This window comes from Ambystoma mexicanum, chromosome 3q (assembly GCF_040938575.1).
Source record: "Ambystoma mexicanum isolate Mex_15411 chromosome 3q, UKY_AmexF1_1, whole genome shotgun sequence".
Taxonomy (NCBI): Eukaryota; Metazoa; Chordata; class Amphibia; order Caudata; family Ambystomatidae; genus Ambystoma; species Ambystoma mexicanum.
Genome location: NC_090926.1, coordinates 10,066,227 through 10,084,596, shown reverse-complemented (window position 1 = coordinate 10,084,596; position 18,370 = coordinate 10,066,227). Strand labels below are relative to the sequence as shown.

Genomic DNA, 18,370 nt, shown 5'->3' with positions numbered 1-18,370 from the left:
TGCTCAAACTCATCTTTCTAGCTTCTCTTTTTCCTATCCCTCTCCTTTTTTCTGGATGTCTTTTTTCTTTGTACCACTTTCCCTGTTGATCGTCTAAACCTATTCTCTTATACTCACCTGTTTGTAAGCTTTGGGACTTTAAAAACATTTCCTGTTTCGTCTTTTGAATCTGTCAAACCTTTGCAGCCTTAATTTAGGGTGCCTTAGTTGGCCTTTGGAACAGATATTGCTCATTTCTGTCGTCGTCCGGGTTTTCGTTGAAACGACATACTTGTTCCTTTGAAACGTTTCATGTGCTTCTCTAACTCTCTTCGCATGTGCTCCCTGTTGGTTTGGAAGTCGCTGCAGGTACTTGACGTGATGCATCTGATATTGCCCCATGAACTGACATTCCAAAACAGTTCTCCTTGCCTGCAGGCGGAGAGTGTGTCCATAACAGTAGATCTACTGCTCTATCCTGCCCCATCTTACCACAATTACTCCGGGATTCCCATTCCAAACCAGTGTGACCTTCTGACCCCTATGATCCAGTATCCCACAAGGCACCTTTTTCCCAGACAAATGTCAAAGTTATTTTTAGCTTCCTTCCTACAAGCTAGATTGCCATCATGTCTACATTTGTACCATGAGTATCTCGTGGACAATAATGTGAGTGTCTCCAGGAATAACCATTAAACGGGAATCGGTGTCAATGGGGATATCATGTAGCGGCTGCCTCTAGGTATATGATTGCTCTGCATTCTCTGGGTACCACTATTCTCGTGAAGCAACCCTCTTTTCAATGAGCCGTCTGCTGAGTTTCTAGCACCAGCAAAAGCAGAACATGTTGATGTTCAGCCTCCACAAAAGCTATGAGCAAGGAGCTGATATGTGTTTTATAATGAAAGAAGTGAAAGCAGGGCCATAGTAGTGCAAGGGCTCCTTTAGTGCTGCTGGCTTCTGTTCCTCCCCTTCACATCTTTGGTGAGAATTGGGTAAAGCATTGTATTCTCTGGCTGCATTCCCATCAGGCTCAGTGCTTTGAGAGGCCGCGTCTGGGCACGTAATGGCACTTGCCCTGAGCCTATCATAACCTGATTCTTTTTCGTTATCCAAGGAAGTCCAAGACAGAACTCCACTGGACTTCAGACTTCCTCTATGGAATGTCCTTTGATGTCCTTTTAATATGTTGCGCCGTATGGCATGTATTATTATTTATGACATGTTATGTTATGTTACAAGGCTTTTATACTGTACCAAATCAACAACGTAGTGATCTCAAAGTGCCTGGCGCGTCTGGAATTTGGCATATTGTGACCCTCCTCTGGTATCTTGACCTTGGGTTGATGTAGAAGGAGGAAAGAAAGTCTGTGTGTGTGTCTGCCTGTATGTCTCCCCATTAAGGTGGACCATAGATTGGGATTGCAGAAAGAAAGGTTTACTCTAAAAGTGTTTTGAATCATATAGACTGTCTATGCGAAGTAGTTGGAGGAGCAATACACAATGTTTAGCTGTGAAATGGGCGTGAGATTTACGCCAGCCAGCCACCCATTTAAATCATTTTGGCTATTTGATCTGGGATTGCCTCTTCCATACCAAGCCTAAAGGATAGACATATGTAGGTGACCCAGAAGACACTTCCAGGTTAGGATGACTATCGGTATGCATGTCCTCTGCTGAGGATACTGCCCTAAGGCTGCGACACAAGGAGTCATTGGTCCCTGCCAGCACATCCTCAAGGTTTCCTGTGGTGATCTGGAGACTAGCCTCTTCTTAGGCAGTTGCTGAGCTCCTGTGAACATTATCTGCATATGAACCAGCACTCTGGAACCACTTCCATGAACTGCCAATGCCTCGTCATGTTAGCAGATGTTAGCAGGGGGAATCCTCCTAGCTTTGGGAAAACATTACAGTTTACTGGAAAACCTGCGGTTTGTGCGATACGCTACAGTCTTCAGGCTCAAAGTCCATGGACAGTCTCCAAGCCCATGAAATAAAACCTGTTGAAACAGAAATTAATTTGCTTCAAAGCAGAGCCCCAGTCCAGGGCTAGCAGCAGGATACATTGGCATTGTGCAGTAGATACAAACACTTTCAAAACCCAGACTGGATTGCATTAAAACCTGTGAAAACACAAATTAATTTGCTCCAAGTATGACTCCCAAGTCTATGCACTTTACCAACAGAAGAATAACTGAGGATTTGGGAAGCAATGATTACATTAAAACATATGGACACACATTCATTTGCACCACCACTGGCCACCAGACTATGCATGTTTCAAGCCGCAAGGAGAAGTGTAGTTTTAGCTTATTTCTTTAAAATACTTATAAATACCTTTTTTTCCTTTCAGGGATACCAGAGAGAGCTATTGGGAACACATAGACTAAAGGATTGTAGGGTAGACTGCTTGCGAATGCGCTTTGGGTCGGGCTATATGAAACATATTGACAAAATAATGGTTGGGTTTGCTGCAGAACTAGTTAAGCTGGGTCCTACCCTAGACCCGGTAAGAGATAATGGTTTATGGACTAGTGTTCTGTGTTTACCAAGCATTTATAGTGGTGTGGACATTAAGACCTGTCTTGGTTCATAATTATATAATAACAAGTGGGTATGCCATTACAATTTGCAAAAAGTATCGGGTATGAATAAGACAATGTAATTAGTTGATCTTCAAAAACGTGGAGTTTAATTTTCATAACCACAGTTCAGCCAGCACGTGTTTCGACCACTGGTCTTTCACAAGGATGGTATTAGTGTAAATATCCATTTTCACACATGTCATAAACACATGAAACTGATTACAAAGATTGGTGTATACATATCAGGGTCAAGCAAGGTAAACAGCAAAAAACGAAGAACAAGCAAGAAATCATGGCTGTAGTTACAATTAGGCTACAATTCCAGGTTCACGTTAGTAGTTTTGCTACAAACACCTTGTTATATACGTGTCGGCTGGACTGTGGTTATGGACTGTTGTTATGAAAATTAAACTCCACAATTAAACTCCACTACCTCTGCTACCATCCTCCCCATTCCTATTGAGCCCTATGGGGGCTCAAATGGGAATGGGGCGTACTGGCCCCGGGTCCCACGAAAGGGGAATTACCGGGCCCGCCGAGGTCGGAATGGCCCGGTTATTCCCCTTTCGCGGGACCCAGAGCCGGTCCCGAGTTTGGGGGTAGCCATGCCCTTAATAATGAGGCCCATTGTCTTTTTTGTACCTGATAATTCTTGCACATTGTAATGGCATACTCACTTGTGATAATACAAGTATGAACCGAGATAGGTGTTAATGTCCACACCACTAAACATTTTTGGTAAGCGCAGAACACTAGTTTAACTCCATAAACTATTAAGAACACATAGGGCCTCATTACGAGTAGGGCGGTAAGGGATACCGGGCACCATTAAGGAGGCCTGTGCCAGTAATCCCTTACCACCCTACTACAAGTTCCCTTAGCGGGTCCCTACTTCAACGCCTGGTTTTACCAGGCGTTATGGACGGGACCCGCTAAGGGACTTCAGAGCTAATAACGGTGCTGCAAATTGCGGTACCGTTATTAGCCACTTCCCCATTCCCATGGGAATGGGGAATGGTTTTTTCAATGGGGACTCACCAGTCCCACAAAGGTCAGACTACACCGGTAAGTCCCCATTGAACGAGATCGATGCCGGTACCGTTATTGGAGGCAGTCATGGCGCAAATAGCACCATGACTACTTCAGAATGAGGCCCATAGTCTCCTGTATTTAGATATTTACTAATTAGTAAATATGATTTATTTTTTATTTTTTTATTAGCATTTATTCGCAGCGCACATAACCCGTAGGTATCTAGGTGCTAGTTTCGTTGTGGAAGGACAAGTTATTTATAACGCGCTTGTTTTTTTTTTGTGCTTTTTCAAGCGTGGTTCCGGGATTGAAACCCGTGTTTGCTCAGCGTGGTCTTGCTTCCAAGACTCGCGCATTGCCACAAAGCTATCCTCCCGTCCCATATAACCATGTACATGGCCATTAACCATATCAAGTTCCACAGGATGTCCAATACCATATGTTCCCTCTGTTCATAAATTCACTTGTACTTCATGGATTCTGTATATCAACCATATCATGAATTACCTTGGGAAGTTGTGATCAACCGTGTTTATTTTTGCCACTGAATGACATGTATAACTCATAACTGATAGGTAACTCTTGTTTTGATATCACTTCCAACTACCTTTGATTGCCTACCAGCCTCCCCTGCCTCCCTGTCTCCAGGTACCTCCAGCCCTCTCTTGCCTGTACCAGAAGAATTCTTCCACGGAGACATCCTGTCCACCCCGATGACAGTGGACCAACCACCCTGCCAGGCCCTACTTCCCAAGATCTCCTCCTGCGGTTCCTGGGCCTCACTGCACTCGCCAGGCACCAATTGTTCACTTCTCAGACAGGTATGAGTGATGCTCCTTCTATTGTTTCACTCATTAAGAGGACAGTTTCCTGGAAAGACAGATAAGATGTTACTTCTGACTGAAATTGAATGTGCTAAGCAGGGACTGGTGGTCTTCCAGCACTTGTGGTGATGGTGATCCTGTCATTGATTACATGACAAAAAAGAGCAGGAAGACCTTGACATGGCATTGATTCTAAAAATGGACTGCATGGTGGAATGATAGTTTCATTTGCAAAGGTCTTCAACTACACAAATGCAAGAAGTAGAGTAGCTGGGCACTCCTTAGTATGAGACAACAGTGGCCCAGGCGGAGAAGAGAGCAAACAGCACTGTATATATCTGACCTCTGCTCAGAGTATATGTGGGTATACTATGAACAGAGGTCATTCAGCAACTCAAACAACGTGAAGCAGTCCAAGGGCCCCATAGCTTTGAGAGAGCGACACACTCAGGAATCAGGTTGCTCTATATACCGGTCAGTGGCTCATCCACCCTAGAGTGATCAGACTGCTCCATAACATTCAGCGGATTATTTATTTATTTATTGCATGTGTGTAGCATCCAAACCCATGGGTCTCACGGCGCTTGAACCAGAGTAGGTATGAAAGCAGGATCAAATGATGGTGCATGGGAAGGCAGCATGTGTCTGCTAAGTAAAGGAGTGGGGGGGGGTGTACACAGAGTGCCAGGAGCTCACCCATCTTACTTGATTTTATTTCACATGTGTTTGATACGGTATCTGTTACAGGTTTTATAAGCTCTATAGGTACTGTAAAAGGAGAGGATTTAGATGTAGCTATGCATTTAGTACCCCACCTCCTTCTCTCCCTGGTTCTCCTCAACTAATGGGTATCTTTTCTGTTTTGTCCATAGACCATAGATAGCGACACATCCCTGGACAGTGGGAGCTCCGAGAACAGCCTGCAGACAACCCTCGAAGACAGCCTGAATCTCAGCGACTCTCCACAGTGTGCCCTGGACTTGCCACCGCTTTGCCCACTACCTGCCTCCCAAAGAACTGGCTTCACTGGCACCCTGACCCCAGGTAGACGAGGCCGCCGCTTCTTCAGCCTGCAAGGCACTCGCCGGCATCAGAGGAGCCACAGCAGCGGGGGCAGCACTAGCCCTGCCTGTACCCTCCAGGACTCCATGGACCCTTCAGATGAGGAGGGCGGCACAGGGGGCACCAGCGAGCCCTCGGAAACCCTGAGCAGCTTGTCCCTCACCTCGCTTTTCTCCCCGCCACTTCTAGCTGCTCCAGCAGGCCCCTTGAAAAAGTCCAGCAGCGCAAGCAGCCTGGCGCCCCAAGCCTCGAGGATCAAGGACTCCAAACCCTTCTATGCTGTTGACCCACAGGGCTTCCTCTCCATGCCCTCCTGGGTGACGGACTTCTGCCAAAGCAGTGCACCGCAGGACAAGGCCGGGAACCCAGACCGGGGTGGGACGCTAAGCCCGCGGCGACCCGGCCTGGCAGCCAACTGCAGTCCGGCAGCCGTAGAATTCACCAATAGCATGAGTCGGAGGAATAGATGAGGGCGGTGTCCGTTCCCGAGAGGACGAAATGCCTAGTTGGGACAACCCCGGCCATTTGAAAACCGTGAACAATAATAATTTAAAATATTGTAACTCAATGTTACCTCACCGCGTGAGAGAGAAGCAATACACCGGCACTGCCGGAAGGGTGTGGCAGCCAGTCACGTGGCAAGAGGAAGCCCAGAGGAACTGCCGTGCCCTGTCACATTGTTATACATAGATATATATATAGATCTATATATATATATGATTTTATTAATTGAATTATTTTTATTTTTGGTTTGTCAGACCTCATTTGCCTCCACCCCCTTGAAACTAAGACAAGAAGCACGTGGGGTAAGGAGGAGAAAATCAAGGGCAGATAATAAATATTTAAAAGAATCAATGACAGAAGTCGAACTGCAGAGAGAAAGAAACGAGAGAAACAGAGACAGAAATTAAAATCAGAATTTCAGAGGGAGATACAGAACCTGGGGCTACAAGAGAGACAATGAACCAAAGATCTGGCGTGAGAGAGAAAATGGCGTAAACAATAATATAAATGGGGAGGAAAGAAATTCTGGAAGACAGAGGAAATGGGAGACACTGTGAAAGAGAAGAACAGGTGTTGGATGTCGTCAGGAATAAAAGTCTTTAGAAAAAGAAAGCGAGAAAGTGAAAGGGAAAGAAACAAAGTGTGGGAAGGTGCAAGAGACTCGTATTGCGGGATAATGCACGTAGAGACGAGAAGAAACCCAGGGAGAAATGCACATTAGTAGCTAGAAAGACGTTGAGAGAAACAGAAGACGACGCAGAAAGACATTGAAGTGGGAGAATGATTGCGACCTTGCGAGATGCTGAGAATGAGCGAGTGGGGGGCGTGACAGCGGGGATGACGGTGTGTTTGGGGCAGTGCTCGTGTTTGGTACTCCATCAGCAGGCTAGTCACCACATCTTTTGTAATCCTGTGAATTGATGCTGCTCCTGTGGATTTGGGACAGAAATAAACACCTTTTGCGGCGTGTTTTTGATTGGTCTGCCCACTCTTCTCATTGTATGGCTCATGGGTGCAGCCGAAACACCCCCGCCCATGCCCTGTGCATGCTGTATGAACATGAGGCATGTTGCCTCTCGAGGCAGTACTCAGGTGGTGCACGCAGCTGTGAGGTGGATTCGGAGAGCCCACGTGCCCCAGACCTCAAGGGTGGCGCGGGAGGCCTGCTTTCCTGACTATAGCCTGCACAGCACTCTTTGGCGTACACGGAGTAAATGTTTACAATCACCTCCACACATGTTTACAATCACAATGCTTTCAAGTTGGAGGAAGTTCCCTGGAGCCAGGCAGTTATGTCGCACCCCCTGGCTGTAAACACCCTGCACACTTAACACGCATTACCAACGCCAATAGGTTCTGGCTGTCATATGTCAAGCGCAGCCTTAAAGGCCGCCTTCACGACTACTAGGCAGCAGTACAGCTCATAGCATTACAAGAGATAACGTCAACGAAAACGAGTAGAGCAAAACAAACACTTTACTGTCAAGCTTTAGGCATGTGGGACTCTTTCTAGGAAATTGACTGCAGAGGCAACCATCTGCAGCCCAGGGAATGTTCACCTTTAAGCAAATCACAATGCCAGAAACATTAAAAAAGGTGGGACTAGTGGCACATCACCCAGGCAGGTGATTCATCGCACATACTTGCCATCTACCACTAGGTATGGAAATCCATTTTTCTCCATTAGGTGCCACTTTATGAGTCAAATCCTAAAAAGGGCTTCTTGTCTTGGTAGCGACCAATCATGTTTCTGTCACCCTTTACAAAGCAGAAATGCAAGCAGCTGGACCTCATTAGAAAGCCCTGGGATTCTGATGGTAACATTGCTGAAATGCGATACCAGGACACCAAACCAAGCAGTGACACACTGAAATACAAATGTATGGGTTTCTTATTAACCACTCATTATCCATCGTGTGAATAATAGAAGCGTAAGATGAACCCTGCCCAAGTGGGTTTGGCCCAGTTCATAATCTGAGGTAGATTTGCTGGGGACAGGCAAATCAGTATGGCTTTGTAGATTCAGCAGCTACCTGGAAAGCCCGTGGGAGCACCCTTTGGTAAATACCAACGCGCTGCTGTGGGTCTTTTCTTGGCAGAGCTGCCTTAGCCTTTCTCTTCCAGGTTTCATATTACTACATGAAGATTAGGGTTGGGTGGATACGAGAGAGGCAAACAGTAGGGCAAGCAGATGATGCCACTTCTCCCTTAAATGAACAAATGCATGCTGGAAGGTGTAGTCTTGGCTGGAATTGGACACTGTAATAACGTTTATAAAACGAAACAGCCGGACTGGAAACGTAGGGTCCGGGTTGCATGTAGTTTTTTTTTTCACTACTTCACCAGTCGGCGTTCAGGAGAGGTTCGCCTCTGAGGGCCTCAGCCATTTGTTGATGGATTTCTATAGTCCCTTCTTCTCTGCTGGTATCAGGTAATATTATCCCCTTCAATAATATCGCCATATATATGGTTGTGGGGTAAGGCCATAGGCGATATTATAAGTGGGGATAATTTATGGGGTTATTGGTACAGGGGGTTGAGGGGCTGTCTGCCGCTCCATTAAAATAATTATGGGGGTTGCGTGGGCGAACCCAGCAGGTTCCATGGCTTAATAACGCTGCCAAAATATAGCAATATTTTTGTATGGTGATATGTTTGCGGGCATATTTACACATGGAATCCTCTGCTGGGTGTGGGTGAGTAATCATTTCTGATAACTTTCTCTTGCCTGTGCCTGACCTTTCACACACATCTACATAGCATAGTCAGGAAGCATGGGCACGTTTTGTGTTACAGTGCTTTGTAGTAGTTTCAAAGCGCTGGTTCTTTGGCATGTTAGGCCCGTGCCGGGGTCACCAGACCTAAGTCTGCTGGGAAGAACAGCAGGCGCAAGGGTGAAGTACGAGGGAGGGAGTTTGCGGGTGCAGGGAAAGTAAGTAAAGGGGTGAGGGGTTTAAGGGCCCACATTCTTCAGCATCCTGGGCCTGTCTTCTAACGCCTCTTTCATGTGGGAAATGCTTCCATCACTGCTCCGAGCCACACTGCATCATTTGTGCTGGGTGCTTCCTCCGTGCAGTGCAGCCATGCAATCAGTATCGCATGGTTATCTATCAGGAGCCTAAGGCCGCACCATAGCACACTGCTGGGATGAGTGCAGCACACAGCGATGCGAGGGAGGCCAGCAACACAGTGGGAGAGGGACAGAGGGTCCCTGCTCTCCCCCTGCCTATCCCCAGCCCTGCATTCTCCCACCATGTCCCTCTAGCCCCGCCCAACTGCCTGCACCATAATATTTCAAATTAGCTCCCGCTGCCATTTTCTCCTCCCATCCTAAAAACCTTGCAAACAAAATGAGGGCCTGCCCGCACACACCCGATGGCACTCATGGTGCCCCTCCAAGTAAAACAAACGTCTCATCTGTTTATCCCCCTTAGCCTCCGGCCAGCTGCTAGTCAGGCCCATGCTACACTTTGCCTTAACTCGAACCCCGCTGGTGGCACTTAAACTGCTGTGTGCTACGCATCCTCGTCCCCAAAAACGGGGAAAAGGGTGTTTCTTTGATGTGTAAAGTACAGAGGTCTGCCTCCTTGAAATCCTAAGAAAAGGTTTTTTTTTGTATGTGCATCATGCAGGCCGGCACTCACGAGGGCTTTGCAGCAACAAAGTCAAGCTATGGTAAAAGCCACAGATGTGCTTCTCAGGCCCGCAGGTCATTATTCCCCAAGTCTGTTTAATAGAGGTCTTATGTTTTATTATTGGGCTGGAGCAGACCTGCGTGGATTGGAGGGTGCCAACGACCCCTTTCCCTGACAATCCGCAGCTCAATGGGAAGGGGCCATAAGCATTCCAAAGCCCCTCATTCTGTGTATTCCCGACAGTAAATGGCTGCACCACATGAGCCTGAAACAGTGTAATGCATGCACGCTTGCACATGTTATTCAGAAGGTGGTTGTGTAAAACAATGTGTCATGTGAAGACAGGCAGGGCAATACGCAGAGATGTCGAGTTGTCCCTTTCAGGTAAGTCATTTTAAAGTATCAGGGTCTTATAATTCTTTGTGGACTCCTTGATTTCGAAAAAAGGGGGTGTTTAAAATGAATCCTGTAAACAAGGAAATGGGGTGTTTAAAAAAATGGAGACGCGCATGGGTACAACTGAGAGGGCCACCACGGGAACTTGAACCTTAATTCAAAAGCGTAGCCAGGTGTGGCAGTGCCATGGGCCAAAGCATTGTGGCTTCGACGGGTGGTGTGGGCGCAGCCGGGTGACCACATCCTTACCCACCACTCCTGTCTAACAGAAAATGGCAGCGAGAAGGTGACCTGGGCACCTCTGGGCAACTGTAGGAATGCACCACTATGGCAACCCATCCCCTAAGACCAACTTACTAGTTGTATCTTATGGAATCTGGTCTTACTGTGCTAAACGAACCTGTGAAATGTTGCCCCTGTTAACTGGCCTACCAGCATCTCTCTTTAGTGTGCTAACTGAACCCACGATATCTGACCTTATTGTGCCAGCATCTGTCCTTACTGAGATAACTAAGGGTGCTCAAATCTGTCCATACTGGTTTAACTGGGTATACTGGAATGGGCCCTTAATTGGCATAATCAACTTATTGTGCTAACCGATTATAATGGCATCTATTCTTGCAACACTAACTGGTCTTGTATGAATTATATGTTCTTTTATAACACGCTTAATACCAGAGACCAGTTTCTAAGCACGAGACCGGGATTCAAACCTGTGTTTTTATGCATTGTCTTGCTTCCAAGACAAACGCATTGCCCCTGAGCTATCCTTCTGGTCTGATGTGAACTTACTATACTAACTTAGTATACCCAAAGTTGGCCTTACTATGCTAAATCGGTATACTAGCATGTCACTTGCTGTGCTAACTAGGAATAATGGAATCTGAGCTTGCTATGCTAAATGTGCATACTGTGCAAAATAGAAGTTGACTGTACTCTGGGAAGTGACCATAATGAAATCTGGGATACTGTGGTACTTTAACAAAATGTTGTGCTGAATGGGAATAAAGGAATATACCACTGCTGTACTATGGAAGCGGATGCCACTGTGCTACGTAGGCCTCTGGAACCAGGCCTTACTTTGCTAATGTGACATAATGGAGTGTGGCTTACTGCGCTAACTGGGCAAACCCGAATGGGGACCTACTTTGTTAAATCGGAATGATTGTTTCCTTGGCGTGCTAATTGGGTTTAATCGAATCCATTACTTATCTGTTAAATGGACATACTTGTAGTTGGCCATAATGTGCTAACTGGGCATACAAGAACCCAGAACTGCTTTTCTAAGTGGGCAATATGGAATGTGGCACTGCTGTACCAAGTTCTCATATTCGTATCTGGCCTCCCTTTGCTAACTGGGGAAAATGGAACCTGGCTCCGCTACACTTACTGGCCATAATGGACTCAAGCCATGTTTTGCTAACGGTCCTTAACGAATTCTAGCGATATTTGCTAATTGGGCATAATGTAGTCTACCCTTACTATGCTAACCAGCCATAATGGCATCTAAACTTACTTAGTTAATTGGGCTTATTGGAACCTGCCACTGCTCCACTAACCAGGTGTATTAGAATTTAGATAAACTGTTGCAACAGTACCTAAGGGAATGTTACACTGTTGTGCTAATTAGACAAAATGGAATCTACACTTTCTGTGCTGAAGGGGCATAATGGAATCCTGCTCTGCAGTGCTAACGGGCCATAATGAAGTGTGGAACTGGTGTACTAAATGGGAACAGTACCTGGCCGTACTGTTTTAAGTGGTCATAATAGATCATGGTCGTATCCTAATTTCCCATAATGGAATCTGTGACTAATGGAAACTAACAGTGCTGTTCTAACCAGTCATGGTCTTAACAATGATCAGAATAATGGGGCGCTATTTGGCAATTGTTTTCAGGTGAATGTGAACCAATGCTGTAAGTACCTGGGCTTTTGATAACAAGATCTGGAAACACTGTTAGTACCTGTGTTTTTCATCATAATGCCTGGCGTATGATAGCAATACTTACCATATGGTGTGAGTACCACAGCATATCACAACACATGACTAAAGAAGATACCTCCGGAACATATGATGTCAATAACTGGCAACCAGTTTGATAAACTGCATATGCCGCCAGCCTCGTGTGTATGAGCAAGGGCGGAGCTGGAGACAATGTACTGGCTAAGGTGCTGCGGCAGGTAAGGAAACGGCCATATTGGATGGGTCTGGCAATTATGTGTCCTTTGTATCAGACTACCTAGGCGCCATTTGCCAACAATGTCTCTGACCAAGAATGACCTCTAAACATTGTGCAAATGGATACTAATCTGAAATAAATATATTTTGTTTGTATGAAAATTTACCCCTACACAGATGTTGCCTGGGCTGTCTCCCTGCTCTGTTATCAATTATCCAAAACCAGGCCGGTCAGATGAAGAACAAAAGGTTTGAGAGAGTGATGGTGTGAAAACAAAGAAATTGATATGAGGCCGGGAAGCCCAAAGGAAACACACCAACACAGGTTACAAAGGACATACAAAGTGCTTTATTTAAAAGCTACAACAGTTACCAAAAAGTCAATTGATAAACGGATAGCTATTCGGCTCTCAGAGTAACGTGACGAACTTCAACGACGGTTCGATGCATTAGTAGAGAGACCGTACATTGGAATACTTGGGCTTTTTATACTCTTTATCCAGCCCTGGCCAACCCCCTCGCGGGTTAACCATTCTTAAGACCAGGCCTAGGGCTCCTTGCCAGGTCAATCCTATAATTTATGCATTTTGATCAGTTTCGCTGATATATTTGTACATTTACACATAGGTCAGGGATAGGACAAGGTCTCAGTTCGCGACCCCGACAAGTGGCCTGCAGGCATATTATTTATTCATGTGTGCGGAGGTCACAACGGCCAGAATCTCACTCAGAATGTCATTCGGCCACCATTTTGATTTTCAGGGTGACTTCCACATTACAAGAGAACCTAAAATGGCGGCTAAATCCAAGATGGCGACTTACACAGTTTTTCTTTAAGGTCAAGACCTTGCCGCGGAATCTATTTACACGATATTTTAGAGAACTTGGCGTAGGCCAACACACATTCAAATACTACGATAGGAGGCATAATATTATTTCAATTCCAACAGACCATCCTTTTGGCCTATGCCAAGTGCTAACATCCTTTCTAATACTTTTGAAAATAACTCCATGTGTTGTCATCCATAGATCCCGAATCATTGTCTGAAATGTCTATAGCAATTAGGTCGTTCATCAGAACCTCTTGTAACACAAACTCTTTAGAAGCTGTATCTGGGGCATATATTCTATGCCCTATTGTGCTCACTGCTTGGGCACAACATCCCCCTAATATTCCACATATACTCGGAAGACATTGAAAACAGCAACAAAGGAATAGCAGGATCCCCAAAATAACCAGAATAACAGAAAGCACCTTCCAACCCCAAGATCGTAAAGAATCCCAGAACCAGGTGCTAAGATTCCAATCTCCTACAGGGATATGTACTTCAGAACTAAGAGTATGCAAGTTCTGTATTGCTTTAAAAATTGTCGGCGAGGAATCTGGTACGAAAACACAACAAGCGGACCCCACTAATTTGCATACTCTACCTCGTTCTGCCAAAATGACATCTAATGCCATCCGATTTTGGAGTGCTACCAATCTTATTGCTTTTTGCTCTAAGGTCATATTGTAGAGTATGTCCGTGGTCCGGTTGATCGTTCTCTCCAGTACCCTTGCTAATCCCCTAATGTTCTCCGAGTTTGTTATTTGTCCCCAAAAGGGCACAACTGATTTCGCTATATCTCCCAATACTTGCCCAGGGGTATCTCCGTTCTTGTCTCGCCGTGGGCGAGCCTTAGAAACCTCCAATGTACTAGCTACAAATACCCCGGGTAACAATATTCCTAAATAACAGGTTCCCTGCCAATCCTTGGGTAACCAGGGAAATGCTAAACTACCACAAACAAAATAAACAGGCCCCCCTACATACAGAGGCCTGTTTTCTCCAGTCAAATTTACAATGTTCTTACAACCTTCAAAATCTCCCATTGGCCGAGTGCCATTTCTTTGTACACAAAAGAGAACAGAGTCAGGGCTATGATTTATAGAATAAGAAGGAGGTACGGCGTCCTTATTGCCTATCGGAGCCATTTTAAAGGAAATTAGAGTTTGAAAAGGAAGAGATAGTTTATCAGACGGCCTAATAGAAGCGTCATTAGGTTTACTTCGATTTGCAAAAAGCGAGCATCCCAGGGGAGTCAATTCACGTTTCTCGAAATCATTCAGATTAGTTCAATCAAAGTTCCCTGAGATGCTATCATTCCATCGGCCAAAGAATAGTGCTCTAAGAGAGGCATAGCAAGCAGTCGTTAGAGGTAAAGGATGTAAATACCATCCCAGTCCCTTGTTCCCATGTTGCGGTAAATGAGTACAAATCCAACAATTACTCTTATTAAAAATGGCATGAGTTGCATTCATTACTATCATTAGAGTGTTATTATGATACTATTGTCTATGTTGGGAGTCTCTAGGGGACAGAGTGTGAAGGTGTACAGAGGGAGTCAAAACAGTTGGTACAATCTCGGTCGGTAGTAAAGGTTTCAGAGGATAGATTTCTTCAAAATACCAAAGTCCTACAGCAGCAGTTGCAAAAATAACAGTTATCATTATCAAAACACAGCAGTACGTTTTCGGGGCCCAGGCACATTGTTCATTGTCCAAGTTGGTGACCCCCTTATTCACAAGTCCAGTGCGGGGAGCAGCAGTGGAGGTGGCAGGCATCGTAGTTCCTCAATCGACGACCCCAATGTTCGTTGCTGGCGACGCTACGGTCGCACGATTTCTTAGTCCTTCCCAACCCTAGCCAGCAGAATCCCTTTTTGTTCAACAGAACTTTCTTATACAAAAGAAATCTTCCAATCACTTCCTTTTCCCAGATGCACGGAAAAACCTGTGCCGTAGTTCTATTTCCTTCGTCGAAGGTTGTATCTGGTGGTACCCAAAATTGTCTGATCCGGAAATAAGGTGGCGTCACTTCCTGAGGGAAGCGACTTGTCGGAGGCGACGGAAGTCGCAGAGCTTGAAACAATGTTTTCCGGAAGTGATTTTTCAAGAGAGTGCGGAGACGAAATGGACTGTTCCCCAAGCTCCTCAGGCTCAGAGAAATTCTCCGACGCACTCACAGCACTGTTTGCTACTCCAAGATCAGAGACTGTAGCATCAGCGAGGGGTTCTGCTTCTTCTGTAACGTGTGGCGTCGGGTGAGGAAGTTTCTTGACATGCGTCGCGTGGATCCAGTGCTTCTTTCCAGCCACCCGCACTGCTGTCCTGGTGACCAGTAACACCTGGTAGGGTCCCCGCCAGCGAGGCGCGAGACAGGAAGACCTCTCGTAGGCCTTCACTAGGACCCAACTTTCAGGCTGTATATCGTTTCCTGGGCCTGTGAACCGTACAGGTAAAGCTGAGTGCACCTGGTGATAAATGAAATACAGGTTTTTAGTTAACTGGTTAGAGTAGTCTACAAGCAATACATTTTCCACCTCTCTCAGGGCTTCAGGTTTCGGGAGACCCCAAATGTTAGCAGGTCTCCCCATCACTACCTCAAATGGAGAAATCCCGGTTTTAGTCTGAGGTGTGGTACGCATAGCTAATAATACAATGGGTAAGGCATCTGGCCATTTCAGTTTGGTATCAGCACATGTTTTCGCAAGCTTATTCTTTAAGATACCATTGTGTCTTTCCACCAACCCAGCACTTTGAGGATGTCTAGCTGAGTGAAATCGTTTTTCAATACATAAAGCTGTGCATATCTGCAAAATTACTGCTGCAATAAAGTGGGGACCATTATCCGACCAAATTACCCTCGGGAGCCCAAATCGAGGAAATAATTCTTTTACCATAATCTTTGCAGTGGTCATGGCGGTAGCATCTTTAACGGGGAAAGCCTCGACCCATTTACTGAAGGCACAAATAATTACAAGAACATATTTCAGATTATTACATCGTTCCATCTCAATAAAATCAAAGTGAATAACCTCGAAGGGAACAGAAGGGGGCCCAAAGCTTCCCCTTGGAGTTACTGTCCCCTTACCCACATTGTGCTGTAAGCAGATCATACAGTTCTGGACATGCCTCTTCTCAGTCTCCAGAATCTTGTTATTCACCCAAACTTGTCCTAACATTTTCGTGATCTGCTGGGCACACACATGTGTAGGACCGTGTGCCATCGTAACCATTGCCAAAACATATGAATCAGGGAGCAACCATTTTCCTTCGGATGTATCCACCCAACACCCTTCATCATCCAATTTCCCCATTCCTTCAGCCCACCTTTTAGATCCTTCTATTGTGGCATCAGTTTGAATATCTCGCACAGACCCAATACCTTCATCCATTATGTAAGCATCTCTCATTTCCCTCAAGGCATACATGTCCGTGCTAAGGTCTGTGGCCGTTTGTCTGGCTATCAGGTCCGCAAAAGCGTTCCCTTTGCCCACATAATCTATAACCTTACGATGTGCTGCACATTTCATGATCGCTAACTGTTTGGGGAGTGAGAGTGCCGAGAGTAATTGCACTAGCAAGGGGCCATGCTGGATCTTGGTCCCATGTGAGGTCAGGAACCCTCTTTCCGACCAGAGCCTTCCAAAGTTGTGAGCCACCCCAAATGCGTACTGGCTATCAGTATATATATTTACTATACGCCCTTGGGAGAGTTCACAAGCTCGGGTCAACGCTATAATCTCTGCGGCCTGCGCGGAGTTATGCGAAATTCTCTTAGTTTCAACAACTTTGCTCAATGCAGTAACTGCATAAGCAGCTGTAGATGTACCATCTGAAAGTTTGAAGCAGGAGCCATCAAAAAACAGCTCCCCTTCTGCATTATCCAAAGGAGTATCTATGAGATCTATCCTGCCCTTCGTTTCTTGTTCAGTGGTATACAGGCAGTCATGTAATTCTTCGTCACCGCAAACAGTGTTTTGCGGGAAAGGTAAGAGTTCAGCCGGATTAATAACACAACACCTCTTAATTTGGATGTGAGGGGCAAACAGAATTAATTCATACCTTGTTAACCGTGCAGAGGTGAGGTGTTGCGTTTGGGTTTTGTTCAATAGAATGTCAACAGAGTGAGGTACCATCAAAATCAAATCATGGCCTAGGACCATTCCCTCACTCTGTTTTACAGACGCGGCAGCAGCAGCGCGCAAACATCTTGGCAAAGCGCATGCGACAGGATCAAGGGCGGAGGAGTAGTAGCCGCACGGCCTATTCTTCCCTCCGTGTTCCTGTGTTAACACAGCCAAAGCACATCCATCACATTCATGCACAAACAACACAAAGGCCTTGTCATAATTTGGAGTACCCAGAACCGGTGCAGAGCATAACGCGGTTTTGAGAAGCTCAAATTATCGTTGATGTTCCGATTTCCATGGCAGTGGCAGAGAAATGCCCTTCTTCGTCAAAGCCAACATCGGTTTTATCACTAGCGAAAAGTTCGGGATCCACAACCTACAGTAAGAAGCCATACCTATTAAGGCTCTGACTTCCTTCTGTGTATTTGGAACAGACATGCCAGAAATGTGTTTTATTCTTTCAGGTGTCAATCTTCTCCCCTCCTTTGACAGGAGGTAGCCTAAATAGGCGACCTCCTGACAACAATATTGACATTTTTTAAGCGAAGCTTTATGACCATTTTTGGCTAAATGAACAAGCAACAGTACAGTGCCTTCTTTACAAGCACTCTCAGAGTCTGCAGCCAAAAGCAAACCATCAACATATTGAAGCAGCGTACAAGTAGGTTGCAATTCAAGGGTGTCGAGCTGCTCTTTCAAAGCTCTACTATAAATGCTAGGACTTTCAGTATACCCTTGAGGTGCCCTGGTAAATGTAAATGAGCGTCCCCCCAAGGTGAACGTAAACAGATATCTACTTTCCTCATGTATAGGAATGCTAAAGAAAGCGTTTTTTAAATCCACAACGCTGAAGTGCGTAGCCGTAGCAGGGATCATTGTCAATATCGTCGTCACATCGGGCACAATTGGAAATTGTGGGGCGACCACTCTGTTAATAGCACGAAGATCAATTATGAACCGGTATGGAATTGCATTGTCGCCTTTCTTATATACAGGCAAGATCGGACTATTACACAAACTACCTGTAATCTCCTCGATCACCCCACGATGTACAAAATCGGAGACAATGCATTTCAAAGCACGCTCGCCCTCAACTGATATTTTATACTGCGGAATGCGTGGTAGTTTCACTCCATGTTTCAAAACTATTTTAACGGGCTCAATTTGTAATACCCCGACATCATTGTCATCTACCGCCCATTAACATTCCGGGACA

General features: G+C 45.6%; 1 protein-coding gene across 3 annotated transcripts in view; it reads left to right on the top strand.

The window, feature by feature from the left end:
- Positions 1-6,952, top strand: part of CACNA1I (calcium voltage-gated channel subunit alpha1 I) — a 1,993,092-nt gene extending 1,986,140 nt beyond the window's left edge. For 2 of the 3 annotated variants that reach the window (XM_069652938.1, XM_069652936.1), the window contains exons 36-37: positions 4,221-4,417; positions 5,293-6,952. In XM_069652938.1, the coding sequence (XP_069509039.1) occupies positions 4,221-4,417; positions 5,293-5,952 (857 nt within the window). In that variant the 3' untranslated portion in view covers positions 5,953-6,952. The remainder of the gene's footprint in view (positions 1-4,220; positions 4,418-5,292) is intronic. The other variant, XM_069652937.1, reaches the window with a different exon arrangement.
- Positions 6,953-18,370: the final 11,418 nt, after the last annotated feature.